Source organism: Ascaphus truei, chromosome 3, assembly GCF_040206685.1.
Source record: "Ascaphus truei isolate aAscTru1 chromosome 3, aAscTru1.hap1, whole genome shotgun sequence".
Classification (NCBI taxonomy): domain Eukaryota; kingdom Metazoa; phylum Chordata; class Amphibia; order Anura; family Ascaphidae; genus Ascaphus; species Ascaphus truei.
The window spans coordinates 353,366,778-353,391,582 of NC_134485.1; the positions used below are offsets into that span (position 1 = coordinate 353,366,778).

The 24,805-nt window shown below is 45.8% G+C and overlaps 1 protein-coding gene across 3 annotated transcripts; it reads left to right on the forward strand.

Moving 5' to 3' along the window:
• Window positions 1–961: 961 nt before the first annotated feature.
• LOC142490119 (uncharacterized) lies at window positions 962–5,320 on the forward strand. 3 transcript variants are annotated; one of them, XM_075591948.1, is made up of 3 exons: window positions 962–1,058; window positions 3,891–3,984; window positions 4,715–5,320. In XM_075591948.1, the coding sequence occupies exons 1-3, from the start codon at window positions 1,027–1,029 to the stop codon at window positions 5,123–5,125; spliced, it is 537 nt and encodes a 178-aa protein (XP_075448063.1). In that variant the 5' UTR covers window positions 962–1,026; the 3' UTR covers window positions 5,126–5,320. The 3 variants fall into 3 exon arrangements, 2 of the variants coding, with proteins under 2 accessions (XP_075448063.1, XP_075448062.1); XM_075591947.1 differs by lacking the exon at window positions 962–1,058 and adding an exon at window positions 1,967–3,342; XR_012799986.1 differs by lacking the exon at window positions 962–1,058 and adding an exon at window positions 3,357–3,612.
• The last annotated feature ends 19,485 nt before the right edge of the window (window positions 5,321–24,805 follow it).

Here is a 24,805-nt window from a genome sequence, read left to right on the forward strand (position 1 = left end):
CCTGTAATGTCTTCAAGCTGGTCTATAGCGTAGGTAAAAAAAATGTGCATGATACATTGACATTTGGACGTTTCAGTTGTACCCTACCAAGTTAATAGATCCATAAGATTTGCGGTGTAACAGTAGATTATGTATATTACTGCTCTTTGCAGCTTGGAGCTCTGTAGCAAAATAAAAAATACGTTATGAAAGAACTTGAGCTATATAAATAGCAATATTTTGCAGGAGCCTCTGGCCGTAAAATGGTTAATTTATGCCCTTGAGAGAATCTGCAATTTTATATCGTTTGCTGCTGACAGCAGTACTCTCCATAACAAGCACAAGAATAATATCTATTGTTATGGAGAGTACTGCTGTCAGCAGCAAATGATACAAAATTGCAGATTTGGCAGATTCTCCCAAGGGCATAAATTAACCATTTCACTGCCAGAGGGTCCTGCAAAATATTGATATACACTTACACACACATACACAAATACATACACGCACCATACCATGCTATAATGAGTTAATTATTCTCGACGCTAGCTAAAAGCACCTTATTCTATTTGTTGTATTATGTTGGTCCTTCTTGTCTGACAATGCAATTCAGAATTTATGACATACAATTGAGGGGGTGTATATTGATATTTAAGACTGTGTATAAGCATTTAATAAAAAGTCTGTTGAAATTGTCATATCATTGCCGTTACCAGGAGTATGTAATTTTATCTCCAGTCTAATTAGTCTTTTACTTTCTCTCTACACTATCGCTTGGGACATTTTTATTTTTGTATGCAATAAAATTGTGAAAAAGAAACAAAGTAATCTTCTATTTCTAGATATATATATATTTGAAAACATTGTATGTCCCTGTATCTAGGGGCAATCACATTGGACCTTTGGCCCGTCACTCCGCCTCAGGCCAATGAGATGGCTCCCTTGGCCCGCCCGCCCCCGCACACCTCTCATTGGCCGGTGTGGTCTAACAGTGACACACACACACACACACACGCAGTGTGCATCTCCAACACTGACTACCACACGATGTGCACAAGCCGCCACCACCTCCCGCCCAGGTAAGTAACTAAACTGCTGCCTCACACCCCTGCGCCTACAGCCTCCCCTCCCGCTAACACTCCTGCTGCCGCCGGGGCCTCAAACCCCTGCGCCTACCCGAACCCACCCCTGCCGCCGGGGCCTCCCTTCCCGCCTTACATCACACCACCTGTGCCTCCCGCCGCCTCACACCCCCGGCCGCTACAGTCAGCAGGGAACCGGCCGGACGAGACCAAGCGGGGGAGCGGAAAGCCGGGAGGGGGAGCGGGCACAACAATTGCAGACACGCTGCCTCCCGCCTCAGATCCGCGGGGGAGTGGCCGGACGGGGGAGGGAACGGCCGCCGCGTGCACGCGCCTCCGCCTGCACGCGCCTCCGCCTGCACCAGCACACAGAAGGTTCCGCCGATGGGGGGGGTGAGCGGACGGACGACCGTCAGAGACAGCGGGGGGAACGGACAGGGCAGCAAGCGGACGTCGGATACATTGTCACTTCCCTCCCCCCCCCTTCACCTCCCTCCCCCCCCCTTCACCTCCCTCCCCCCCCCTTCACCTCCCTCCCCCCCTCACCCTCCCAAGTCTATTCCCGTCACTGATATTATGCATAAGTATGTAGCAACATTGGGTTACAGCAAACCCTGAAATTGTACCAACCCTATATAATGTTATGCAAGACAGCCTATACTGTATATAGAGATGCCAGGTAATTAGCTGCTATCGGTAAAGGTAAACCGGAGTGGTAGAGGGTTGCGGCGAACCCAAGCAGAGATATGGTGTTTCGTATTGGTACTAGTAAACAGCCTATATATAGAGATGCCTGGTAAGCTGCTATCGGGAGAGGTGGTAAAGGAAGAAGCGCGTTGAACGCGCAAAACACGTGTCGGCGGTACAGACGTCACGAGAGTGACGTCACAGAGGAGCGACGGCGGTGCATGCGACTGATACATACACGGCTCGTATACTTTTTCTATCACTGCTTGGGTTCGCCGCAACCCTTTACAACCTCTCCCGATAGCAGCTTACCTGGTTCTCTATATATAGGCTGTTTACTAGTACCAATACGAAACACCCGATCTCTGCTTGGGTTCACCGCAACCCTCTACCACTCAGGTTTACCTTTACCGATAGCAGCTAATTACCTGGCATCTCTATATACAGTATAGGCTGTCTTGCATAACATTATATGGGGTTGGTACAATTTCAGGGTTTGCTGTAACCCAATGTTGCTACATACTTATGCATAATATCAGTGACGGGAATAGACTTGCTACATGTATACAAGCTATGTTTATACATTAGTGTGACATAATAATCAGTTGGTATTACTGTGATACAACAGCCATAAAGGGCTTATACAATCCCTGGGTTCGCTGTAACCCTGCAATATGAGACAATAAAGTTATCCCAATGTGGGAAAATCATAGTTTGGTCTTCGTTCCATACTATCGACAGACAACCACAGACTGTTAGTCACACTACCCAATTGCAAATTAATGCATTTACAATCCCACTGTTAATATTCAGTGGATATCACATGAATACTACCACCGCAGGGGAAGATAGGGATATCCTCTGACAATACATACTAATACAGTAATTCAGACTAATATATCCCTTCTCCCCTCTCCAATACTCCTCTGTGGGGAATTTTATTTATTTTAACTCTTTAGTGTATTAATATCATATGTAATAAAACTTTTTGTTTTTTTCGTCGCTTTCAGCTCCCTGCTAAGGGATCTGACTTTTTGGCTATAAGGAGCATACATTTATTATCTGGTGATGAGTGCAAATAGTGGGGTGCTTTGAACCCATTCTTTAGAGTTCTCTCTGTGTTACATACTATTATCTTATCTGCTCCTGTCTCTGCCTTTCTACTACAACTGGGTTTAGCCTTTTGACGTTTTCTAGTATTATCTGTATTTACTATGGGTGTCTTGCTACTTGCCAAACTCTCACTTGCCCCCATTCTATCTCCATGACCCCTTGCTATTTCCCCATCCCCATCTATTCTATTTAGTTCATTATCTTTTTCTTGACCCCCCACCCCATCTCCATCATAGTTTAAAATCACCTCCAACCTTTTTAACATTCTCCCCCCTTAATCTTGATTATACTTGTCCCTTTCCGTCACAATGCCTACCAAACCTGGGAAGATGAGGGGGAAGGTGGGGGGACCAAGCCATAAGTGGGCTGTCGTGACTGTTGGGTGGTGCTCATGGTGGGGGCTGTTTCCACTTTCCCTGGCAGGTGCTGGAGAAAGCTGCACTCCTGCACCAGGCCCCACCACTCCCATGGTACCTGCGAGGTGAGGGTGGTGGACGTACCCCTCCTGGATCACACTATGGGATCATGCACTTCTTTTTTTTCTTTATCTATAGCTGTTTAAATAGCTGCCAATCAGAAATCAGTTGCCTTGAGGATTCTTACTTAAGTCTGGAAACTCTTTCACTTTGATATTTGTCTGCAGCTCCTCGGCTGTGCTGGTGCACTGAGTACTGGAGGTTGTCCCTGAAAACATTTTCCGATGTCTTCAGAGCACGAATTCTTTGGAGTCTGGAAATCTCAGGGTCTAATTGTAAAAACTTTATTTACGGCTCTCATACTTTTTCTGCTGGAAGAGATGATGGAAGTAGAGTTTGTGTGTCCACCACAGAAGATATGGGTGGTCCTGTATAGTCTCACATTTTTCTTTTTCCCTTCTATGATCTGTTTTTTCCTGACATTATTTTCTCAAAGGAAATCTTTCCTTTTCTGCCGATATAATCAAAACTGGAATTGTTCATACGGTTCCAGCGTATGTAAAGCATGTGTCCCTCCTATAATATGGATCATAATACTTCTTTTTGATGGCAGATATGTGGAATGCCTGTTCAGATCATTCAACTTTAATGGAACTGAAATATCGGATACAAAAAGCATACCAATACCAGCATATTTTATATCACAGGTAAGACTCGTTTATATGTAATGATGACTACCTGTATACTACTACTGGATAAAGAATAACTACTCGATAGTTAGCTAATGATGAAGCTTACTCTGTAGAAAGTAATCTTGTCCCAATATCTATTTTGTATGCATACCATGTAAGCCTAAAAGTACTCCAAAATCATCTCCCCACTTTGGAAAATACGGCTAACTATTGAATTGCAGTGAGAGGTATACTTTCCCAAAAGACCTGTATGAAAACCTGTGACAATTTATTTGGAAAGGGCTCAGTTTGTGGCAATATTTCATGAACCTTGCATCAGTAAACTCTGTAATTTAATTATTCTCACTGAGCTTTCACATGTGCAATTGCAGTGTATTTCTAATGTGGAAATAACATTCCTGGGGCAATTGACCTAACAGCTATATGTTAGACTCATTAAGAAGAAACATGGAATATAGTTATCACAGGCTGCAAAACTGGGGCAAAATTATTGCAAAAACAGTACGTTCAGTGGAATTTTGGATTGTTTGCATCAATTATTTTATCAGTTTTTTGAAAAATGTTTGAAAGTGGTTAAATGCTAGCAAAGAAAAATGCAGGTACTGTATCTAGGGCTATGTAACTGTATCTGTGGTATGTAACTATAAGAAAAAGTACCATTAATACTGTACCTGGTAAATGATGAATTGGCTTGTGGAAAGGCAGCATAGCGATGCAATTTAAATGCTCAATTCTTGATTTTCAGATGATGGGGCTTGCAGGGTTCTTCTTGCTCGTGGTTATATTTATGCTGGTACAGTATTATCCTGTTTGGCGTTGCAACTGCGGGTGCTTCAAAAAGGAAGGACGAGACTATGACGAAATAGAGCGGGAAAATTGGATGGTCCAAGAAGCCAGTGCTCAGACATGGGAGAAAATGGAAGGAAGCAACAAACAGGCCGTTTCAGAGATCATAAAGGAAAATAAATTACTGGAAAATATTCTGAATCCTGATTTCTCAAAGCTGGTTTCAGATGTACAACAAAAAGTCACGGAAATTTTCAGGTCTAAATTGAAAGATCTACCTATGATAAACATGCCGTTCCACTCCGGAGACAATGGCTGTGATGGTTCAAGTGATGAAACCGTGAAGGCGGATCCAATATCACCCATTTAGCAGAGAAAACTCCCATTTATATCATTATATAAAATCAGTCCCTTGGTCATGATCAGTGTTCGACAAATCACCCAAAAATCTACTCGCCGACCCAAAAAACCTACTCGTCCTCTAGCCCCGCCCCCAACCCCACCCCTAGTCCAGCCCCCAACCCTAGTCCCGCCCCCAACCCCGCTTTAAAATAAAATATATAAATAAAATACATTTAATAAATTCCTAGTCAGAACAACATTCATTTTTGACATAAATGTATTTATTGTATTACATTATACTACAATTAGTCCTTGTTACGTGTGTGTGTGTAAATGTCGGATCTAGAAATAAAAGCCAGGTGTGAATGACTAGTTTCCTGAACCCCTTAACCAATGTCTGGACGTCCCCACTTCACAATATCTAAAGCAGCAATCCCGCCTGGGATCTTACCTGATCTGCCGTCCCTCAATGTCCAGGTACCCTCATTCCTGCAATGTTATACATTGGAGGGGATGTGTTCCCTACCTGTCTTCTGGGTTAGGGGGGGTTCCGATGTCTTCCGTGTGAAGCTTGAGTCAGATCTGGAAGAAAGCAGTATAGGTTATTTCGGTGTAGAATAGGGCAGTTAAGATATATAGGGTAAATAAGAGATCCAGATCAAGAGTGTGAGACAGACATAGAGTGTGGGTGAGAGACACAGAGAGAGGGTGAGGGAGAGAGAGGGTGAGAGAGAGAGGGCGAGAGAGAGAGAGGGCGAGAGGCAGAGAGGGCGAGAGGCAGAGAGGGCGAGAGGCAGAGAGAGGGCGAGAGGCAGAGAGAGAGGGTGAGAGGCAGAAAGAGAGGGTGAGAGGCAGAGAGAGAGAGAGAGGGCGAGAGGCAGGGAGAGAGGGCGAGAGGCAGAGAGAGAGAGGGCGAGAGGCAGAGAGAGAGGGCAGAGGGTGAGGCAGAGGGTGAGAGACAGAGGGTGAGAGACAGAGGATGAGAGACAGAGGGTGAGAGACAGAGGGTGAGAGACTGGGGGTGAGAGACTGGGGGGTGATTGGGTGGGTGGGGTGACGGGGTGATTGGGTGGGAGGACGGGGAGATTGGGTGATTGGGTGGGGTGATTGGGTGATTAGGTGGGGTGATTGGGTGATTGGGTGGGGTGACGGGCCGATTGGGTGGGGTGATGGGCCGATTGGGTGATTGGGTGGGGTGACGGGGTGATTGGGTGGGGTGATTGGGTGATTGGGTGGGGTGATTGGATGGGTGATTGGATGGGGTGATTGGGTGGGGGGGTGACACTTCTGGTATCCTACACACACACACACACACACTCTCCCATGCACACACACACATACACACACACACACACACTCTCCCATGCACACACACACACTCTCCCATGCACACACACACATTCTCCCATGCACACACACACACACGGGACAGGGGGAAGAAGAGAGGAAAGGCCGTGCAACCGAGCACCACCACCACTGCCCCGCTCGCCTCCCCTCCCCCCCGCGACCATCTATTGCCCTGCGCGGGCAGCCACGGGACCGTGGGAAGTGGAGACCAAGGTGGTAAGGGGGGAACACCCCCGCTACCATCTCCCACCCCGCGCGGGGATCAGGGGGAAGCAGGGAGTAAGGGGGAACACCACCCCGTGCGGGAAGCCGGGGTAAGCGGGGACCGGGGAGAGAAGGGGGGAACACCCCCACTACCATCTCCTGCCCCGCGTGGGTATCGGGGGGGAAGCGGGGAGTAAGGGGGACATCTCCGCCCCGCGCAGGAAGCCGGGGTAAGCGGGGACCGGGGAGAGAAGGGGGAACACCCTCGCTACCATCTCCCGCCACGCGCGGGAAGCCGGGACCAGGGAGAGAAGGGGGGAACACCCCCACTACCATCTCCCACCCTGCGCGGGTATCGGGGGGAAGCGGGGAGTAAGGGGGAACACCTTGGCTTGCAGGAGGCAGGGAAGGAGCAGAGGGGCCGCAGGATGGAGGATTAGAGAGTACTTACTCTCCAACAGATCTCTGGCCAGAAAGAATGGCCGCTCGTTGGGGGCGGGCTCATATAGGGCCTGGCCGCGCACCCACAAAGCCTGGGAGCGCGCACCAATCAGCAGTCAGGTAGAGGGAGTTTTATTTATTTATTTTTTTCAGCGCGAGCAGGGAAAATTTCAGCGCGAGCAGGGAAAAGTTAAAAAAAACAAACACATGTGCTGCTTGGGCCAATAGGAGCTCGCCCAGATGTTGAATCCACTCGCCCCGGGTGTGCAAATGTATAGGATTGTCGAACACTGGTCATGATGCTACTTTAAAGAAAAAACAACTACTGTAGGTATTTTAACTCATTTTGACATTTTGAAAGTGCTCACAATGACATTTTAAGGTCGGGATGGGGTTTTTTTTTCTCCCAATTTAGGAGAAAAAGCAGAAGCTAAAGGAAGTAAAAAAAACTTAACATTTACATTGTTTACTGTACATGCACAACATTCATACATTATTAACAAAATACTTATACTGACATTTTTAAAGGTATACACCAACAAGATTGAACCCTTTAGCTCATTATGGTCCTGTATGTAGCTACAATATTAACCCTTTCACTGCCAATAGTAGCTGCCCTCTTTGTGGCCACAGGAGTTACTCACTTTTGCCTTACCAATTTCCAACCTTGATTACTATTCATTGTTGAACACTAGCCAATGTTTCACTTTACAACGAATGGCATATCCAACGCTTTACAATCCATCCCTATGGGCCGTTTTCCAACGCCGGAATGCGTTATCCGACGCCTGAATGCGTTATCCAACGCTCACCGCCACTGATTACCATGGGACTCACTTTACAACGGTTTCACTATCCAACGCTACTTCCAGAACGGATTCCGTTGGATAACCGAGGACTGCCTGTAATGTCTTCAAGCTGGTCTATAGCGTAGGTAAAAAAAATGTGCATGATACATTGACATTTGGACGTTTCAGTTGTACCCTACCAAGTTAATAGATCCATAAGATTTCGCGGTGTAACAGTAGATTATGTATATTACTGCTCTTTGCAGCTTGGAGCTCTGTAGCAAAATAAAAAATACGTTTTGAAAGAACTTGATCTATATAACCAGCAATATTTAGCAGGAGCCTCTGGCAGGGAAATTATTAATTTATGCCCTTGGGAGAATCTGCAATTTTGTATCGTTTTGCTGCTGACAGCGAGAACAAAAGGGACATACAGTACAAACACTAAACGAACAACAGATAAAACATAGTGCAACCTGCTACTATGGGGACATACAGTACAAACACTAGACAAACAACAGAGACAAATACAGGCAGGCTGACTAAATTAAAGAGCTACTTTTAATAAACAAATAGTGGTAAAATACACCCTCTGTCTCTCACCCTCTGCATCTCACCCTCTGCATCTCACCCTCTGCCTCTCACCCTCAGCCTCTCACTCTCTGCCTCTCACCCTCTGTCTCTCACCCTTCGCCCTCTCTCTCTGCCTCTTGCCCTCTCTCCATCTCTCGCCCTCTCTCTCTCTCGCCCTCTCTCTCTCTCACACCCTCTCTCTCTCTCTCACCCTCTCTCTCACCCTCTCTCTCTCACCCTCTCTCTGTGTCTCTCACCCTCTCTCTGTGTCTCTCACCCACACTCTATGTCTGTCTCACACTCTGGATCTGGATCTCTTATTTACCCTATATATCTTAACTGCCCTATACTACACCGAAATAACCTATAGGCAGCTGATCCGGTTGTTCTAAAACCAAAATCCTACTCACGACAAATCAGAGGTAAATGTGCGGTGGGTTATGGACGTGAGAAAGTAGCAGCTTGTCCACCAGTAGCGTCGGACTGATTTGAAAGCAACTTCGGCGCTACAACACCTCCTAGTTCGATCGTCCGTTGCTGGGAGTGTGCTTGGGGGCAGGTCTTTCTCTCACTGCTACAACCGGATGTGCGTGGCCTGCAGCCTGCAAGTGTTCGTGACGGAGGCTCAGAGAATAAAATCCAACGCGTTTCGTGCCTGTTTATTGTTAACGATTCCTCCCGTTGTAAGAATTGAAGTCTGTAATTTCAGCTTAAACTGTGATTTGATATTATAATCTGTTTGACCTACATGTGTATGTGTGTGTATACACATGTATATATGAGTCAGCCCATTGTGTGAACAGATTTAAAGAAACCATGTGAAACTCAAATAAGTCAGTGATGGTAAAATCTAACAATTCAATAGACATGCGAGATACTATACTGTACTTCAAAGACATGGTAAACAACAGTGCCTGTCATGGAAGACCAGATTTAGTGTACACCTTTACCAGAATCATTCACTGAGCAAAACAAGATAATGAAATAAATTGTAGTTTATTCACAGAAATAGGCATACACACCGTGAAACACAAAATACAGACAAAAAGCACACTTACTGGAGGTCTGGGGTTTGAAAACTAGACTGTTTTAAGTGCAAGGAACTCTAAATAAGAGTTTTACCCTGATCAGGATTTAGCCCGTAATCCTCTGGTTCCTAAATCGGTGTGAAGTTCCACACGCCACCGCTCCCTTCTCTGATGAGAACGTGCATCCTTTTGACCGGGAGTTTGTACCAAACGTCCTGGAACTAAAATAAGCATTAAATCCCAGCCACGACTGCTACGTTCGATTATTTGAACTTGGCCGCAAAAAATAGGACTTGGAATATTTTCTTGGCAGACTTTTCTGAAGCTGGTGCTCTGCTATTTGTGCAAGAGCACTTTTGAAAAGCGTGCCCGCACTTCTGGCGCTCAGAATCTCAAACCTGAATGTCTCAGGGGTTTCTTATAGTATTTTGGAGTTTATTCACAAAATACTACAGCCAATCAGCGCATCGGAAGTTTCTCAGTAGCCAATCAGAGCAAAGCCGGTCTGAAAAGTCGGGTAAGCGGAGAATCTGAATCTGCCAAGGGACATGCACGAGTTTGCCAACTACGCCCCTTGCTCTTTAGATGCCACCCGCTGGGTCAGGTTCCTCCAGGTCTGGTAGGACAAATGGAAGCTCAGACGACGCCATTGTTCCCAGGACATGGGTACTTGAGCCCTTCCCTACTTCCCAAATGGCTTTCACACCTTTGGCATCCCCTGGCTACTTTGAACTCTGATGTCCACTAGACTTACTGGCATCAACTTGGTAGCCCTGACAGTCTAAATGGGCATCGGTTCCGAAACTCCCGGTGCACAACAGTACATTATAATATTAAACACAGTGTTAATAAAATATACTAAAATACACTAAATTATACTTTTAATACATCCTAAGTCTCTTGGTATGGGGAATAGCATAGAAACATGCATTCTGTCAGCCGTTATTCTTTACACAGTAGCTAAGGGACTTAGACAGGACTCACTTATTTTATTTATTAATTTTATTTATAAAATATTTTACCAGGAAGTAATACATTGAGAGTTACCTCTCGTTTTCAAGTTTGTCCTTAGCATAGAGTTAAGACAATAATACATGGTTACAAATACAGTTACATAAATGAACAGGGTATACATTATATACAAGACATTGCATGCACAGTTAAAGATAATATATATTATAGGCGTATGAAACAGTTACAGACCAGATTAAAATGTGAGACAGCCTTAGTTTTGAAAGAACTTAAACTGGTGGCGGCTGTGAGAGTTTCTGGTAGGTTGTTCCAGTTTTGGGGTGCACGGTAAGAGAAGGAGGAGCGGCCGGATACTTTGTTGAGCCTTGGGACCATGAACAGTCTTTTGGAGTCTGATCTCAGATGATAAGTGCTGCATGTGATAGGGGTGAGGAGCTTGTGCAGATAGATGGGTAGCTTGCCCAGAAAGTATTTGAAGGCAAGACCGGAAACGTGAACTTTGCGCCTAGACTCTAGTGATGACCAATCTAGTTCTTTGAGCATTTCGCAGTGATGTGTGTTGTAGTTGCATTGGAGAACGAAACGACATATTGAATTGTAGAGGGTGTCAAGTTTGCCAAGTTGGGTTTGGGGTGCCGAGCCATATACTATGTCTCCATAGTCGATAATTGGCATTAGCATCTGCTGTGCAATACGCTTTCTGACCAGCAGGCTTAAGGAGGATTTGTTCCTGTAAAGTACACTTAGTTTGGCATAGGCTTTGGATGTCAGGGCATCAATGTGCATTCCGAATGTTAAGTGGGAGTCAAACCATATGCCCAGGTATTTAAAACTAGTAACAGGAGTTAGGGTGGTGTATGCGTTGGTTCTGATCTGGAGCTCAGTCACTGGAAGCTTTAAAAATTTAGTCTTGGTACCAAATACCATTGTTACAGTCTTGCAGGTGTTTAAAAACAGTTTGTTTTGGGAAATCCAGTTTTCGAGTCTCAAAAAGTCAGACTGAAGTACGTGTTCAAGGTTGGAGAGACTATGGCTGTGTGCATATAAGATTGTGTCATCTGCATACATGTGTATTGAAGCTTCCTTACAAGCTGTGGGAAGATCATTGATTAACACTGAGAAGAATAGGGGCCCCAGAACAGACGCCACAGGTGATATCCAGGGGGTTGGAGTTAGAGTCTGAGATGGACACATGTTGGGATCTACCTGATAGGTAGGACTGAAACCAGTTTAAAGCATGCTTCCCTATTCCAGAGCTCTTGAGTTTGTTAAGCAGGATAGCATGATCAACAGTATCAAAAACCTTTGCAAAATCTAGGAATATTGCAGCATGAGTTGACCACATTCCATTCCACACTGGATTTCATTGCAAACTTTTAGCAGGGTAGTTACGGTAGAGTGTTTGGGGCGAAAGCCAGATTGGAATTGGCTATGGGAAATTTGTCTTGGTATAGTAATCGCTTAGTTAGGAGTGGACACATTTTTCCATGACTTTGGATAGGATTGGGAGATGGGAGATTGGCCTATAGTTTGAGACAGTGTTTTTGTCCCCACTTTTGAAGATTGGGACAACTCTAGCAGTTTTCCAGGTCTTAGGGATATGGCCTGCAGACAGGATAGAGTTGACTATAGAAGCAATTGGTTTATCAATTGCTGGGGCACCAAGTCGTAGGAACCTAGATTGTAGTGTCAGGTCCACATTGGCTGCTTAGTATTAATTTGAGGAGTGCTTGTGTAATCTCCTCTTCAGATACTGGGCCAAATTGAAATTTATGGGCAGTGTTGGGAGGGGGTGGGGCTATATGGGTACTCCCACGATGAGATTCAGGTTTGTGGTTTGGGTTGCGTTTCACTAATAAGTTAGTGGCACACCCCACAAAGTAATCATTGAATGCATTTGCAATATCAGTGGGGTTTGTCAGAGTAATATCCCCCTTAGTGATATTATTTGGTTGTTGATGGTTAGGAGGCAGGAATATATTGTTGATAACCTTCCAGAACTGAGCTGGGTTTGATGTATTCTGGAGAAGATTGTCAGAGTAATATTGTGCTTTTGCATGCCTTGTTTGCCTTGTGCACATGTTCCGCAGGCATCTGTAGTGATTGAGATCCTGCTGGGATTTGAGAGAATCCTGTCTAGCAAGGAATGGTTGTGCGATTTCAGGTTTGTCCTGTGGGTTGGGAAATGAGTTGCGATAGGTTAAGTGACTTGATTTGTATCTGGATTTTGTGGTTTTTAGGGTCGAGCCAATTGAAGTTGAAATCCCCAAGAACTAGCATTCACTCTTCTCATCCAGAGGGAAATGGAACCAAGAAACTGGGTGATATCAGTCAGGGATTGTAGAGGGACTTTAGGGGGACGGTAGATGCCAGCAAGCAAGATGGACTTAGTGTAAGGGATCGGGGGACACGTGCCTCTCAGCGGGTCCCCGTCACCTCGGCTCTCAGTACGGCTGCTCGGTCCGGTTCCCCTCCCCATCGGCTCCTTAACTCCTCTGCTCGGACGCCATGCCTCTCCTCCGTGGCGCACGCCGCATCCTCACACACGCGGCCGGGGCGCGCGCACGGGAACCTTACAGAGCGCGCGCGCACCCGATCCTCTTGGCCGTCCTCCCGTACCGCTGGCTCCGCCCCCCATCGGATGCAGGCGATTTCCACTACTCACCTGTCTGACTCCCACTGCACACCTGGACCTATCCCTGGGCTTGCTCAGACAGGCCTCTGCTCCACCCCTTGCTACCATTGGTCCTCCTGCATTTATAACCCCAGTCTGCCCTCTCCTTCTTCGCTCTGCATAGTTCTTCTGTGACTCCTGTTGTGCGGTTTTCTATGCCAAGCTCTCTTCTGTGTTACAGCTCACGTTCCTGTCCCTGCCCCTGTTGGATACCTTTGCATTTGATCTCAGCTCTTGTTTGACTTCATGTACCTCGCTACCCCAGGACTCGGCTTTGGACCTCACTACGCTGCTATCTCCTGCCCTGACCCACGGCTCTTGGATATTGACCCTCGGACTTCTGGCACCCCGGACGCAGCAAGTATCTTGTTAACCCTTTCTCACCAGGCCCGGCAACGCATCTTACCACACTCCAGGCATGCCGTCACTGCTGTGGGTGTGTGTTATACCCTTACCCACCTCAGTACTGGGGACTGGCCAGGTCTGCGGGCATACTGTACAGGCATTACACTTAGAAAAGGGGAGGCTGATTCTGCCAACTAGGATTTCAAAATAGGGTGGGCTTGGGGTACAATTTAACAGTGTAAATTGTAAGGTTTCTGCAATATAAAATAACACCCCTCCTCCTCTCTTTGACCTATCTTTCCTAGAAATGGAGTATCCCCGAATGGCAATATTTGCATCAGGAGTATTAGGGGTTAGCCATGTTTCTGTGAGAATGATGGCTTTGGGTTTATGCATAAGGCACCATGTTCTTAGTTCATCCAGTTTGGGCAGCAGACTCTTTTTGGAATGTAAAGGTGGAATTCTCAGGGGTATTGGACAGAGTTGAAATGGGAGGGCCTGGGTTAGGTTCAATATCACCTGCTAAAGAGAGTAATAGTATGAGTAGAAATTTGAGCAGTTGTTTGCCAGTTGTAAATTTGTGGTGTTTGCCATTAGAGTGAGCAATGGTTAGTGTGCTGGTTTTTAGGGTTCTCCAGCAACATTCAGTAGAAAGTGCAAGGCTTTTTAGTAGTCCATGGTGTATGGTGATGTTGGGTGTGGGCTAGGAGGGAGGAGTTTTTAGTGGATAGATAGAGTAACATTTCAATGAGGCCACAAGAAAGAACAAAGTTGAGGTATATACCAGGTTCATTATGCCAGAGGTAGATAATGTTGCATGGAGCTGTTGTGAGCTAAGTGTATGTGTGTGCAAACTAAAGAACAGGGGTGTGCCTTTTCCTTGTCAAATGTTTTGCTGCATTGCAATGCTAGGGTCTATTTAGGGTTTCAGTGGGCTGAGTCACACTGCGGGCACAGCAAGCTTTTTGGAAAACTGGGATAACAAAACTAATCTTTCCTAATTGCAAACACACAGCAAAATATTCCAGGCCACTTCTCCAATGCGACTGAATCTCGGGTGAATCACACAAGATGGAACTGATGAAACTCTTAGATGAACTCTTAGAACACTTAGAACACACGGGGCTCTAAGTGTTCTAAGAGTTCCATCTAAGAGTTTCATCACATTTGCTGTGTGTTTGCAATTAGGAAAGATTAGTTTTGTTATCCCAGTTTTCCAAAAAGCTTGCTGTGTCCGAAGTGTGACGCAGTCACGTGGTGCGGAAGACTGGTGGAGAGAACCAAACCCAGAAGTCCTGCGGTGGCTGACAGTGGAGGAACCGCCGGCGCAGCCTGACCCCCCTGCAGCAGCCACTACGCATACAGGTTACATCTCCCACAACGGACACAGACTAAGCTTTATTTCCATTGCCTGATTTCTGGAGCTTGATTGTAAGTTCCCACTGCATCCGTGTGCTTCCTGATGTTCATCAACTAAACCTTTTTTTGCCATTTTCTACACCTGTGTGGCTATTCTTAATTTCAACCACTGTGTCATGTGTACATCTTATTTTGCTCCATCCTCCCATCCCATGGGATTATAGCAGTGGCTATCTGTATACATCTGTTTTATCCACTGTGTATGTTCCCATTCCCAGTTGCATCATTTCCCTATCATACAGGATTGCCTATCATTTATGTTATTGTTTTTTCTCCTCATGTGTTCATCCTGGTGTCTGCGCTCCCTGACTCCTGGACACTGGGCTATGCTGAAGCAGGGAACCGTAGGAGGGGGGGGGGAAAGAAGATTCTGGCATCCCAGGCCCCGTGAGTCAGGGGGGCCCGGCCACCCGGGCCCCCTGCATGGCCGTGCCCCTCAATAAATCCGGTCGCCCGGTCACTGCGGGGTGACAGGATTTAGCGCGCTCGTGATCCGCCAGGCAGCGCGTGTTTCTCTGCAAAGAAAAAAACCCTCCCCCCTCTCCTGATTGGCTGGCCCATGCTGGCATGCTTCCAGGATTTATTTTGGCCTGCAGCAAGCTCTATACGAGTTTGCAAAGCGAGGCCCGCCTCTTTCTGCATGGAGCAAGTGGTAAGTACTGCTCCATCCTCCCTTGCTTCCCCCTTGCCCCCCTGCTCCAATTTCCCCCCTGCTACGATTCCCCCCGTTCCGATTCTCCCCCTGCTCCGATTTCCCCCCGTTCTGATTCACCCCCCTTGCTCCGATTTCCCCCCCCCCCGCTCGGATTCACCCCCCTGCTCCGATTTCCCCCCTGCTCCGATTCACCCCCCTGCTCCGATTCACCCCCCTGCTCCGATTTTCCCCCCGCTCCGATTCACCCCCCTGCTCCAATTTCCCCTGTGTGTATGTGAGAGTGTCTGAGAGAGTGTGTGAGAATGTGTGAGAGTGTGTTAGAGAGTGTGTGAGAGAGTGTCTGAGAGAGCATCTGAGAGAGCGTCTGAGAGGGCATCTGAGAGAGCGCCCAAGTGTCAGTGACTCACACAAGTGTCTGTCACTCACCCACCCACCCAAATGTCAGTCAGTCAGTCACCCACCCAAGTCTCAGTAAGTCACCCACCCAAGTCTCAGTAAGTCACCCACCCACCCGAGAGTCAGTCACTCTCCCACCCCATCACCCACCCACCCCCCACACCCACTCTCTCTCTCTCTCTCTGTCACTCACTCTCTCTCTCTGTCTCTCTTTCACCCACACTCTCTCTGTCTTATCTTAAGTGCCCTATACCTACATCAAAATAACCTATACTGCTTTCTTCCAGATCTGACTCTCAAGCTTCACACAGGAGATATCTGAATCCCCCCTAACCCAGAAGACAGGTAGGGAACACACCAGTCCCATACAGAATCCCCCCCAGGCCTTTTGTCACATAGGATGCAGCATTGGGTATATTTGTTGAAAATATTAAAATAAACATTGTAATGTTTTTGAAAACAGTTAAGTAAAAGTTGCGTGCTAAAAAAAATTCCGCGGTAGGTGCACTATGGGTGGGGGCCCTGCTCCTTTCATTTGTCCTGGGCCCCATGATTTCTGTTGGCGGCCCTGGCTGGGGAGCATAAACAACCTTGGTGGGCATCGGTGCCGACTGCACCTCTGCCAGAGCAACTGCCCTACTGTGGCTCTCTGTGACTGCGATCACAAGAACATCCTCTCTATGTATCTTCACCGGCAACCCCGTCCATGGGTACCGGTGCCTGGGCTAGACCCTATCAGGCTGAGAAGTATCCGAGAAGTACCTGGTCTCAGGGGACCCCCAGACCAACTGTCTGGCGATTGCCTGGGACCCCTGGATGAAATATTTAATCTTTAGATGCTGCTGGCTGTAAATTTGTAACGCTTGCGCTCACCACGAAGAAGGTGGTACCAATGTACTGAAGTGGGAAAGTATTAAACTGCGCACCCACAGCAGCGGAGGCACGCCTGGAGGGTGGATAGTCAAGATCAACGGGTCTGGATTGGAGAAAGTTGGTTAGTCGTAGTACTTGCCATGGTCGTAGGTAGGTGCCACGAGGATAGTAGAAGTCTGGAGTGCCGTGGTCTATGGTTGGAGCCAGGAGGGTAGTCGAGTACCCGTTAGCCGTGGTCAGGGATGGAGATGAGCGGAAGGTCAGAGGAAAGCCTGGGTCAGTAATCCAGAGAATGGTCCAAAGTCTAGCCGGGTCGGTACACAGGGAGACAAGCAGCAACAAGGTAAACACGCAAACAGGAACAAGGCAGGCACAGGGAAGTGGGAACACAAGGTCACCTATAACTATGCTCAGCCAAAGAGTGACTGCACTAGCGAAGCATATATAGCATTGGAGAACCAATAGAACAGAGGGGAGGGGCAGAGGTGTGAGCACAACGGAGGCAGGGATAGGCTGTAAACAGTGCAGGATACAGGTAGGGATAATCATGGTTGACGCGCAGCTGGGGAGAAGAGCGGTGCATGCGTGCCGCGTGGGGCGGCCACGTGTAGCAAGCGGAGGGGCGGAGCCAAGCTCCATGGAAATCCTGAGAGACCTCCGTGGGCGCGCGCATTCTGTAAGGTGCGCAGGAGGTTGCACAGCAGGAGGCAAAGAGGATGCATGCCGCGGGGGACGCGCTCTGAATCTTTGCAGCAAAGGGCTGTGCAGTAGAAGGTAAGGAGGGAGCGCGCCGCGGGGGACACGTTCCCCGATTCCTTACAATCTTCACCTGGAGCTGCTGTATAGCTGCTCTGTGCTCCACCTGGGTATAGAGCCTCTCGCAGGAAATCCATCCTGTAGCTGGGGAGCGTTGCCCCGGACTGGGGTTACTGACTTCTCAGGAACTGCAGGATCTGTTGGTCCCAAATGCAGGGGGATGGTGACATCCTCAATGGGCAGGGGTAACAAAGGCTCCCTGACCTGGACAAATGCTTTACTTGCAGTTCTGGTGATGACTGCTATGGGAGCAGCATCCTCCGCAAACGAGCAGTTGAGGTGCCCCAGGTTGTTACTGAGTATCACATCAGTACCCAACCAAGGCAAAACACCCACATCTCTCATACCTTGACCGGCACCCCAGTCAAGGAACACCCGGACAACCTGGATTGACCTACGTCTCCTGTCTGGCATGGTTATCTGCATCCCTATGCCTGGGAGCAGATCCTCTGCATTGACCATAGCAGGTCTCACCAGAGTAACAGTGGCACCAGAGTCGATCAGGCCGGCAGTCTGGCGAGCTCCGATGTCACTGGCCGCAAATGCTTTCTCTTGACATCATTGGCAGCAAGGTTTGAATGGATTCAGGGCACTCTAGCAATAAACGGGCAGTCCTTAAGCAGGAACCATAGAAAAAGACAGGGTACCCAGGTATAGAAAAATTAAAAGGGCTTTATTAAAGCATTAGTGAGTGGTAAAAAAAATGACAGGGTACATCGTACATCGTGTACCGCGGACGTGCGGTCTTAACACTGTCTAAGCCAGCGGGACCAGGAGGACCTATTGGGAGGTAAGAAGACTTTTCCTTACCTCCATGATCCTATGTGTGGCACCTTGAAGGTGTCCCAGTGCGCTGGTGCTGTGAGAGCCACTTTGGTGTTAAATGGGAGTCCGGTTGCCATACCGTTTGCTACTCCAGGACCCTGCTCTCCTTTACACTCTGCTTATGATGAACCCCCTCCCCCCAGCAGACGCTCACCGGAGCGCACAACAGTTGGACTTCCTACTCTTGACATCATTGGACTGCAACCCGACAGTTGCAATCTAATACCCTCCAGCAGTCTGGGTACCACTGTACTTGCTGGACCGCGGCACGCTGCTTCACTGTGAGTACCAGTCCCACGATGGTCGCTGGGTTGGCAGTGGGAGTACGTTGCCCCTGAGGGGGATTGTGAGAGTTGGACCGCTCAGGACTGTCTGGTCTAAGTGCCCAGTCCAATTGCACTGGTAGCACCTTTTCTCGTGCCTGAAGTCTTCAGACTTGGTTATACTCACCTCTGACGACACTTTGGGCTTCCCCTGTGGAGTGCTGGCATTGAACTCAGTCCCCTTGGGTGCCCAAGTCGGAGTGGCTCCATTCTGGGCAGACGCTTTCCTGCACGACTGGTGATATACTCACAAACTCTCTACCTGATGTTTAGCATAAACAGCCTTTAGGGTGAAGTGTCCTTTGCAGTAAGATTGCCCCCGTGAGAGCTGTAAGGCTGCAAGAATTGCTGCAAGTAAAAAATGCCTTTGCAGACCAGATAATGTGTCACTTAAAACTTATAAGGGTACCATATTTAAGGCACATCATGTTTAGCTGTCATCAAGTTATGGAGTGAGTCCTCCTATCTTAAATAGTGTGGATAGTGAAGCACCTATTCAATGTACTAAGCGTTTGTATACAGAGTAACGGCACCCTTAATCAATCCTCCATTCGCCCATATAGTTGTGAACTTATAAAAACAGAGCTCATTGCTCCTTAGAATAGCCTTGGAGCAGCACAGCCACTCTTGCTATTAATTGAAAGTACAATATTAGAGTCATATTGTGGCTTGTTTCTCACGTGTAAGTCAGGTAATACCCCGGAAGAAGGGTGTCTTCACTGTAAACACCACGCCGCCCCCCCCCCCAGAAAAATCAGGGGGGCGCACCCCCCAGTTTGCGCACCCCTGTCCTAGAGGTTGTATTTACCTTTCACAGAACGTTATATTATGAGAACTGATGGCCACTACCCCTTATTTTAGAGAGAACGGTTTCTCATTTTCTGTTTAAAAGGGTGCTATGTCTCTGGATACAAATGCTAAGTACATTCAATAGGTGCCTCACTTTCCATACTATTTATGATCCAATGGCTCTCCACAGAACTTGATAGCAGCTAAATGGGATGGGCCTTAAACATGGAACCTTTACAAGTATTAGGTGACACGTTACTTGGACAACCATGGCAGGTTTTCCTTTCTGCATTTCTTGCAGCGTAACAGCTCTCACGGGAGCAATATTACTGGAAAGGTTATTTCTCCCCAAAGGCTATCTAAGCTAAATATAAGGTAGAGAGTTTCTAACAACAAAAAACAAGGCAGCGCTAATAATAATAAGACCAGCAGCCTATGATATAACTCTGACACCCTATGTCAGATAGAGAGATGAAGAAAAACGTTATATCTGTGGCGCTAAGCCTTAAATAAAAATATACAACCAGATGGAAGTGGATGTCCTCTGGGGTTCTCCTCACGAAGACGGTCAAATCATGTAAAAGATATAAAAACAAACATAGTGTAATACAATAAAACCTCCTAATAGACAAACATACTAACACATATGAACGACGAAGGCTGAGACAAACAGATGATTGATGAGCAATAAAACATTTAATAAAACAATTCAATATATAATAATAAACACTGAAAGGTATAAATGTGCACACCAACGCTGGCTAAGCTAGCCGCTTACCAGACTAAGATGGTAAATGAGCAGTGGATAATTCAGAGAGTATCCCCTCTGGTGATGGTGGATGTCAGCTCCCCAACTCAGCAGCGATCCCACGGTACACAGGGGCCTCCAACGGGGTTTCTCCTTCCCCTTCTCCGTGCAGGTCTCAGCTGGGCAGACACGCCGGACCGCGTGATACCGGAACAAGCGTCACCACGTGAGCAGCGACAGCATGGGACGCAGGCACATCTCAGCGCCACTCCGCGGCAGATGAATCCAGCAAAAGATCTATATGCGGCTGGGGACTGTGAACTGTCCGTGTAGCTGGTAGTCCGAGGAGCTGTACAGTGTAGAGTGTACTCTGGAGCGTCAGAAGTGCACAAGTGATCCGCCCTACGCGTTTCGGAAGACTGCGCTTCCTTCCTCAGGGGCAAAAAAGTAGTGCATCAATCACAACTAGTCCACCTAATATAGTCCCGGTTTAAAGGTACAATGTCCCTAATAAAGAATCTTGGACATGCGCATCAGGAACATGGTGTCTGAGTGTCTCAGCTACAAAGAACATAAACATACAAACACTAAACATTAAACATGAAACACACATTTATAACATATGCCTGCCAAATACATAATAGTAGTCAGCTGTAATATCTCATGGTATTCCTGTTATTTTACCATGCTAGACACATAGGAGTTATACATATATTTTAAAATCATTACACTAGTCTGATCAAAAGGTATTAAAGCATGCATGAATAATATAACGTATAAGGATCTTCCTAATGCAATAAGCATAATGGTATTTTTTTAATAATTTCAGTGAGATATATATCCTAACAAAAGTTCCAGTATACAAATAGGAACACAGAAATGTGACGTATAGTATGCAGAGGGAACAATTTACAAAATACAAACCTAACAATATATCCTAAAAAATTCCTAAGGGAAACATGTATGCTACAATAATGATGGCTCTAAACATGCAGTACCCAGCACACAGCCCCAAGCCAAAATACATATATAAACTACCAACAATATAATAATCAGCGTAATATTAACCCTTGTGTTTTAACGTGAATATCAATTAAAAATTAATTAGAAAATACATATATAAAGGATCGCCTGAAGGCACCATGTTCCTAATGCGCATGTCCAAGATTCTTTATTAGGGACACTGTACCTTTAAACCGGGACTATATTAGGTGGACTAGTTGTGATTGATGCACTACTTTTTTTCCCCTGAGGAAGGAAGCGCAGTCTTCCGAAATGCGTAGGGCGGATCACTTGTGCACTACCGGCGCTCCAGAGTACACTCTACACTCTACAGCTCCTCGGACTACCAGCTACACGGACAGTTCACAGTCCCCAGCCGCATATAGATCTTTTGCTGGATTCATCTGCCGCGGAGTGGCGCTGAGATGTGCCTGCGTCCCATGCTGTCGCTGCTCACGTGGTGACGCTTGTTCCGGTATCACGCGGTCCGGCGTGTCTGCCCAGCTGAGACCTGCGCGGAGAAGGGGAAGGAGAAACCCCGTTGGAGGCCCCTGTGTACCGTGGGATGGCTGCTGAGTTGGGGAGCTGACATCCACCATCACCAGAGGGGATACTCTCTGAATTATCCACTGCTCATTTACCATCTCAGTCTGGTAAGCGGCTAGCTTAGCCAGCGTTGGTGTGCACATTTATACCTTTCAGTGTTTATTATTATATATTGAATTGTTTTATTAAATGTTTTATTGCTCATCAATCATCTGTTTGTCTCAGCCTTCGTCGTTCATATGTGTTAGTATGTCTGTCTATTAGGAGGTTTTATTGTATTACACTATGTTTGTTTTTATATCTTTTACATGATTTAACCGTCTTCGTGAGGAGAACCCCAGAGGACATCCACTTCCATCTGGTTGTATATTTTTATTTAAGGCTTAGCGCCACAGATATAACGTTTTTCTTCAGGTAGGGAGTTTATATTACCATCTAATAACTACTGAAGCATGTAGGATGCCAACAATGTACTAGCATGTTGAATTGATACAATAGAGGTTGTCCTAGGGGTTGTATTTACCTTTTACAGAGCATTATACTATGAGAACTGATGGTCACTACCCCTAATTTATAGGGAAATAGGTTTCTCATTTTTTGAACCGTGCACCAGTTTAATCAGAAGGTGTTCACCACATTAAAAAACAACATATGTATTATATGTCTTCTAAATGTGGTATTTAGACCAGTCGCAATGAGCTCACTTTTTTTTGCATCAAGCGACTATGGGGGCTATACACAAAGCAGTGATAAGTGTTTTTAAGGGAGATAAAGGCTTTTATAGCATGATCCTGCCTGCTACGCGATGCACAAAGCAGTGATAACACTGCAGGATCACGCTATAATGGCTTTTTATTACCCAAGCTACCTGAGAACCCTGGAATCGGAGGGTGAAGACATCTAAAGGTAAGAAAAAATATTGAATGTATGTTATTTTTATTTTACAGGTTTTTTCATTGTATTTTTATTCTGATGTAATTTTTTGGATTGCCCATTGATTGCAAATGTATATATATGACTCTTTAGGGGTATACATATATAAATACAGTGACAAGCAATGGTTATTTGTGCAAATGCTTGCTTTTATGTATTTTAAATGTATTTTGGTACTTTGTTTTTTCTTTTTGATGCTATTTATTTTGTGTTTTGATTTTGTATGCTGGAATTTTTGGTGGTGTTTTCAATGGATTATTTCACGGGAGGGTTTGGTGTTTGCTTTTTAATAGTGGATTATTTTTGCTATTTTTAATTTGAATGATGATGTTTATTTGGTGCTTTCTTTTATTTATTGATGGTTTTGTTTTGGTGTTTTAATTGTTAATTGTGGTGTTTATTTGGTATTTTAATAATTGATTGCTGGTAATTTTGCTGTGTTTACTTGTTTATTGTTGTTTATTTGGTGGTGGATTATATTGGATATTATTTGTGGTTGTTTATTTTTTAGGTTGACCATTGACTGCCATAGTGTTAAATCATGCCCATATCATATGGGCATGATGTACCTACTGTGCCAATGAATTGGTTTATTGGCATTTGTTATGTGTTTAGTTTGCTATGTAATGTGTTTTATTTTGGGCCTGTTTTTTGTTTGCTTCACCATTCATTGCTATAGTGGTAAATCATGCCCATATTATATGAGCATGATGTACTCACTGTACTAATGAATGGGTGGATGGTGGGGTAGTTGCCTGGGGAGGGTGGTTAGGACTCCTGGGTGGGTAGTGGGTTTTGGTGGGTTAACCCCTTAATTACTATAGCAGTTATTAACCGCTAAGGTGATTAAGGGGTTAGGGGCCATTAGATTGTATTTTGTATTGCATTGTTTCTGGCAATGGAGGACATGGACAGGGATGAGGACAACCTTCATCGTGGCAGACTGGCATGGGTGAGTGCAAGTTTTATTTTCTTTATTTCTGCTTGTTAATGTTTTATTTTAAATGGGCAAATGCACTATTATAAAACATACTGGACACCTAACAAGCTCCTATTAAACCCCCAAAATACCCACAACATATATATAAGCATATGAGTGTCAGAGGAGTGCTACTGAGCATGGCAATATGCATTAAAACCAGAGACATAACATAAAACACAGACAAAGCTCAGTTTTTAGCACATCTAGTGAGACTCATACACGGTACAGTGCCTAAATATATATGGATAAATATCTAATAAGTAAATGGTCTTTTAGTTTGACATTTTTGGCCAAAATTGTTGTAAGCCCCTGAGCCAACGCCAAGGCAGACCACATATCAGGGGTCCCTAACGCTAATATAAATTCTTAATAACCTGTTTAATAACAGGAAGAATGATTTATAGTAAATCTGTCAATATTAGCTGCAAAGTTCTGTCTGACTGAAGCTTTTATTAACCTGTACATTACCAGGAAAAGCACTCTGTATTAGAGATGTCACAGCCAAACTGCAAGCAGGCAAGTTCCCCTGAGTGGAAGATGCTATGGAGTGAGCCCATAACCATTTAAATGTGGGAGGGGGTGAGCTTAAATTAAGTAGGAGGTTGCCAACCTCCAATCAGCCATGACTAGCTGGACAAGAATTGTAAAACATACTGGACACCTAACAAGCTCCTATTAAACCCCCAAAATACCCACAACATATATATAAGCATATGAGTGTCAGAGGAGTGCTACTGAGCATGGCAATATGCATTAAAACCAGAGACATAACATAAAACACAGACAAAGCTCAGTTTTTAGCACATCTAGTGAGACTCATACACGGTATAGTGCCTAAATATATATGGATAAATATCTAATAAGTAAATGGTCTTTTAGTTTGACATTTTTGGCCAAAATTGTTGTAAGCCCCTGAGCCAACGCCAAGGCAGACCACATATCAGGGGTCCCTAACGCTAATATAAATTCTTAATAACCTGTTTAATAACAGGAAGAATGATTTATAGTAAATCTGTCAATATTAGCTGC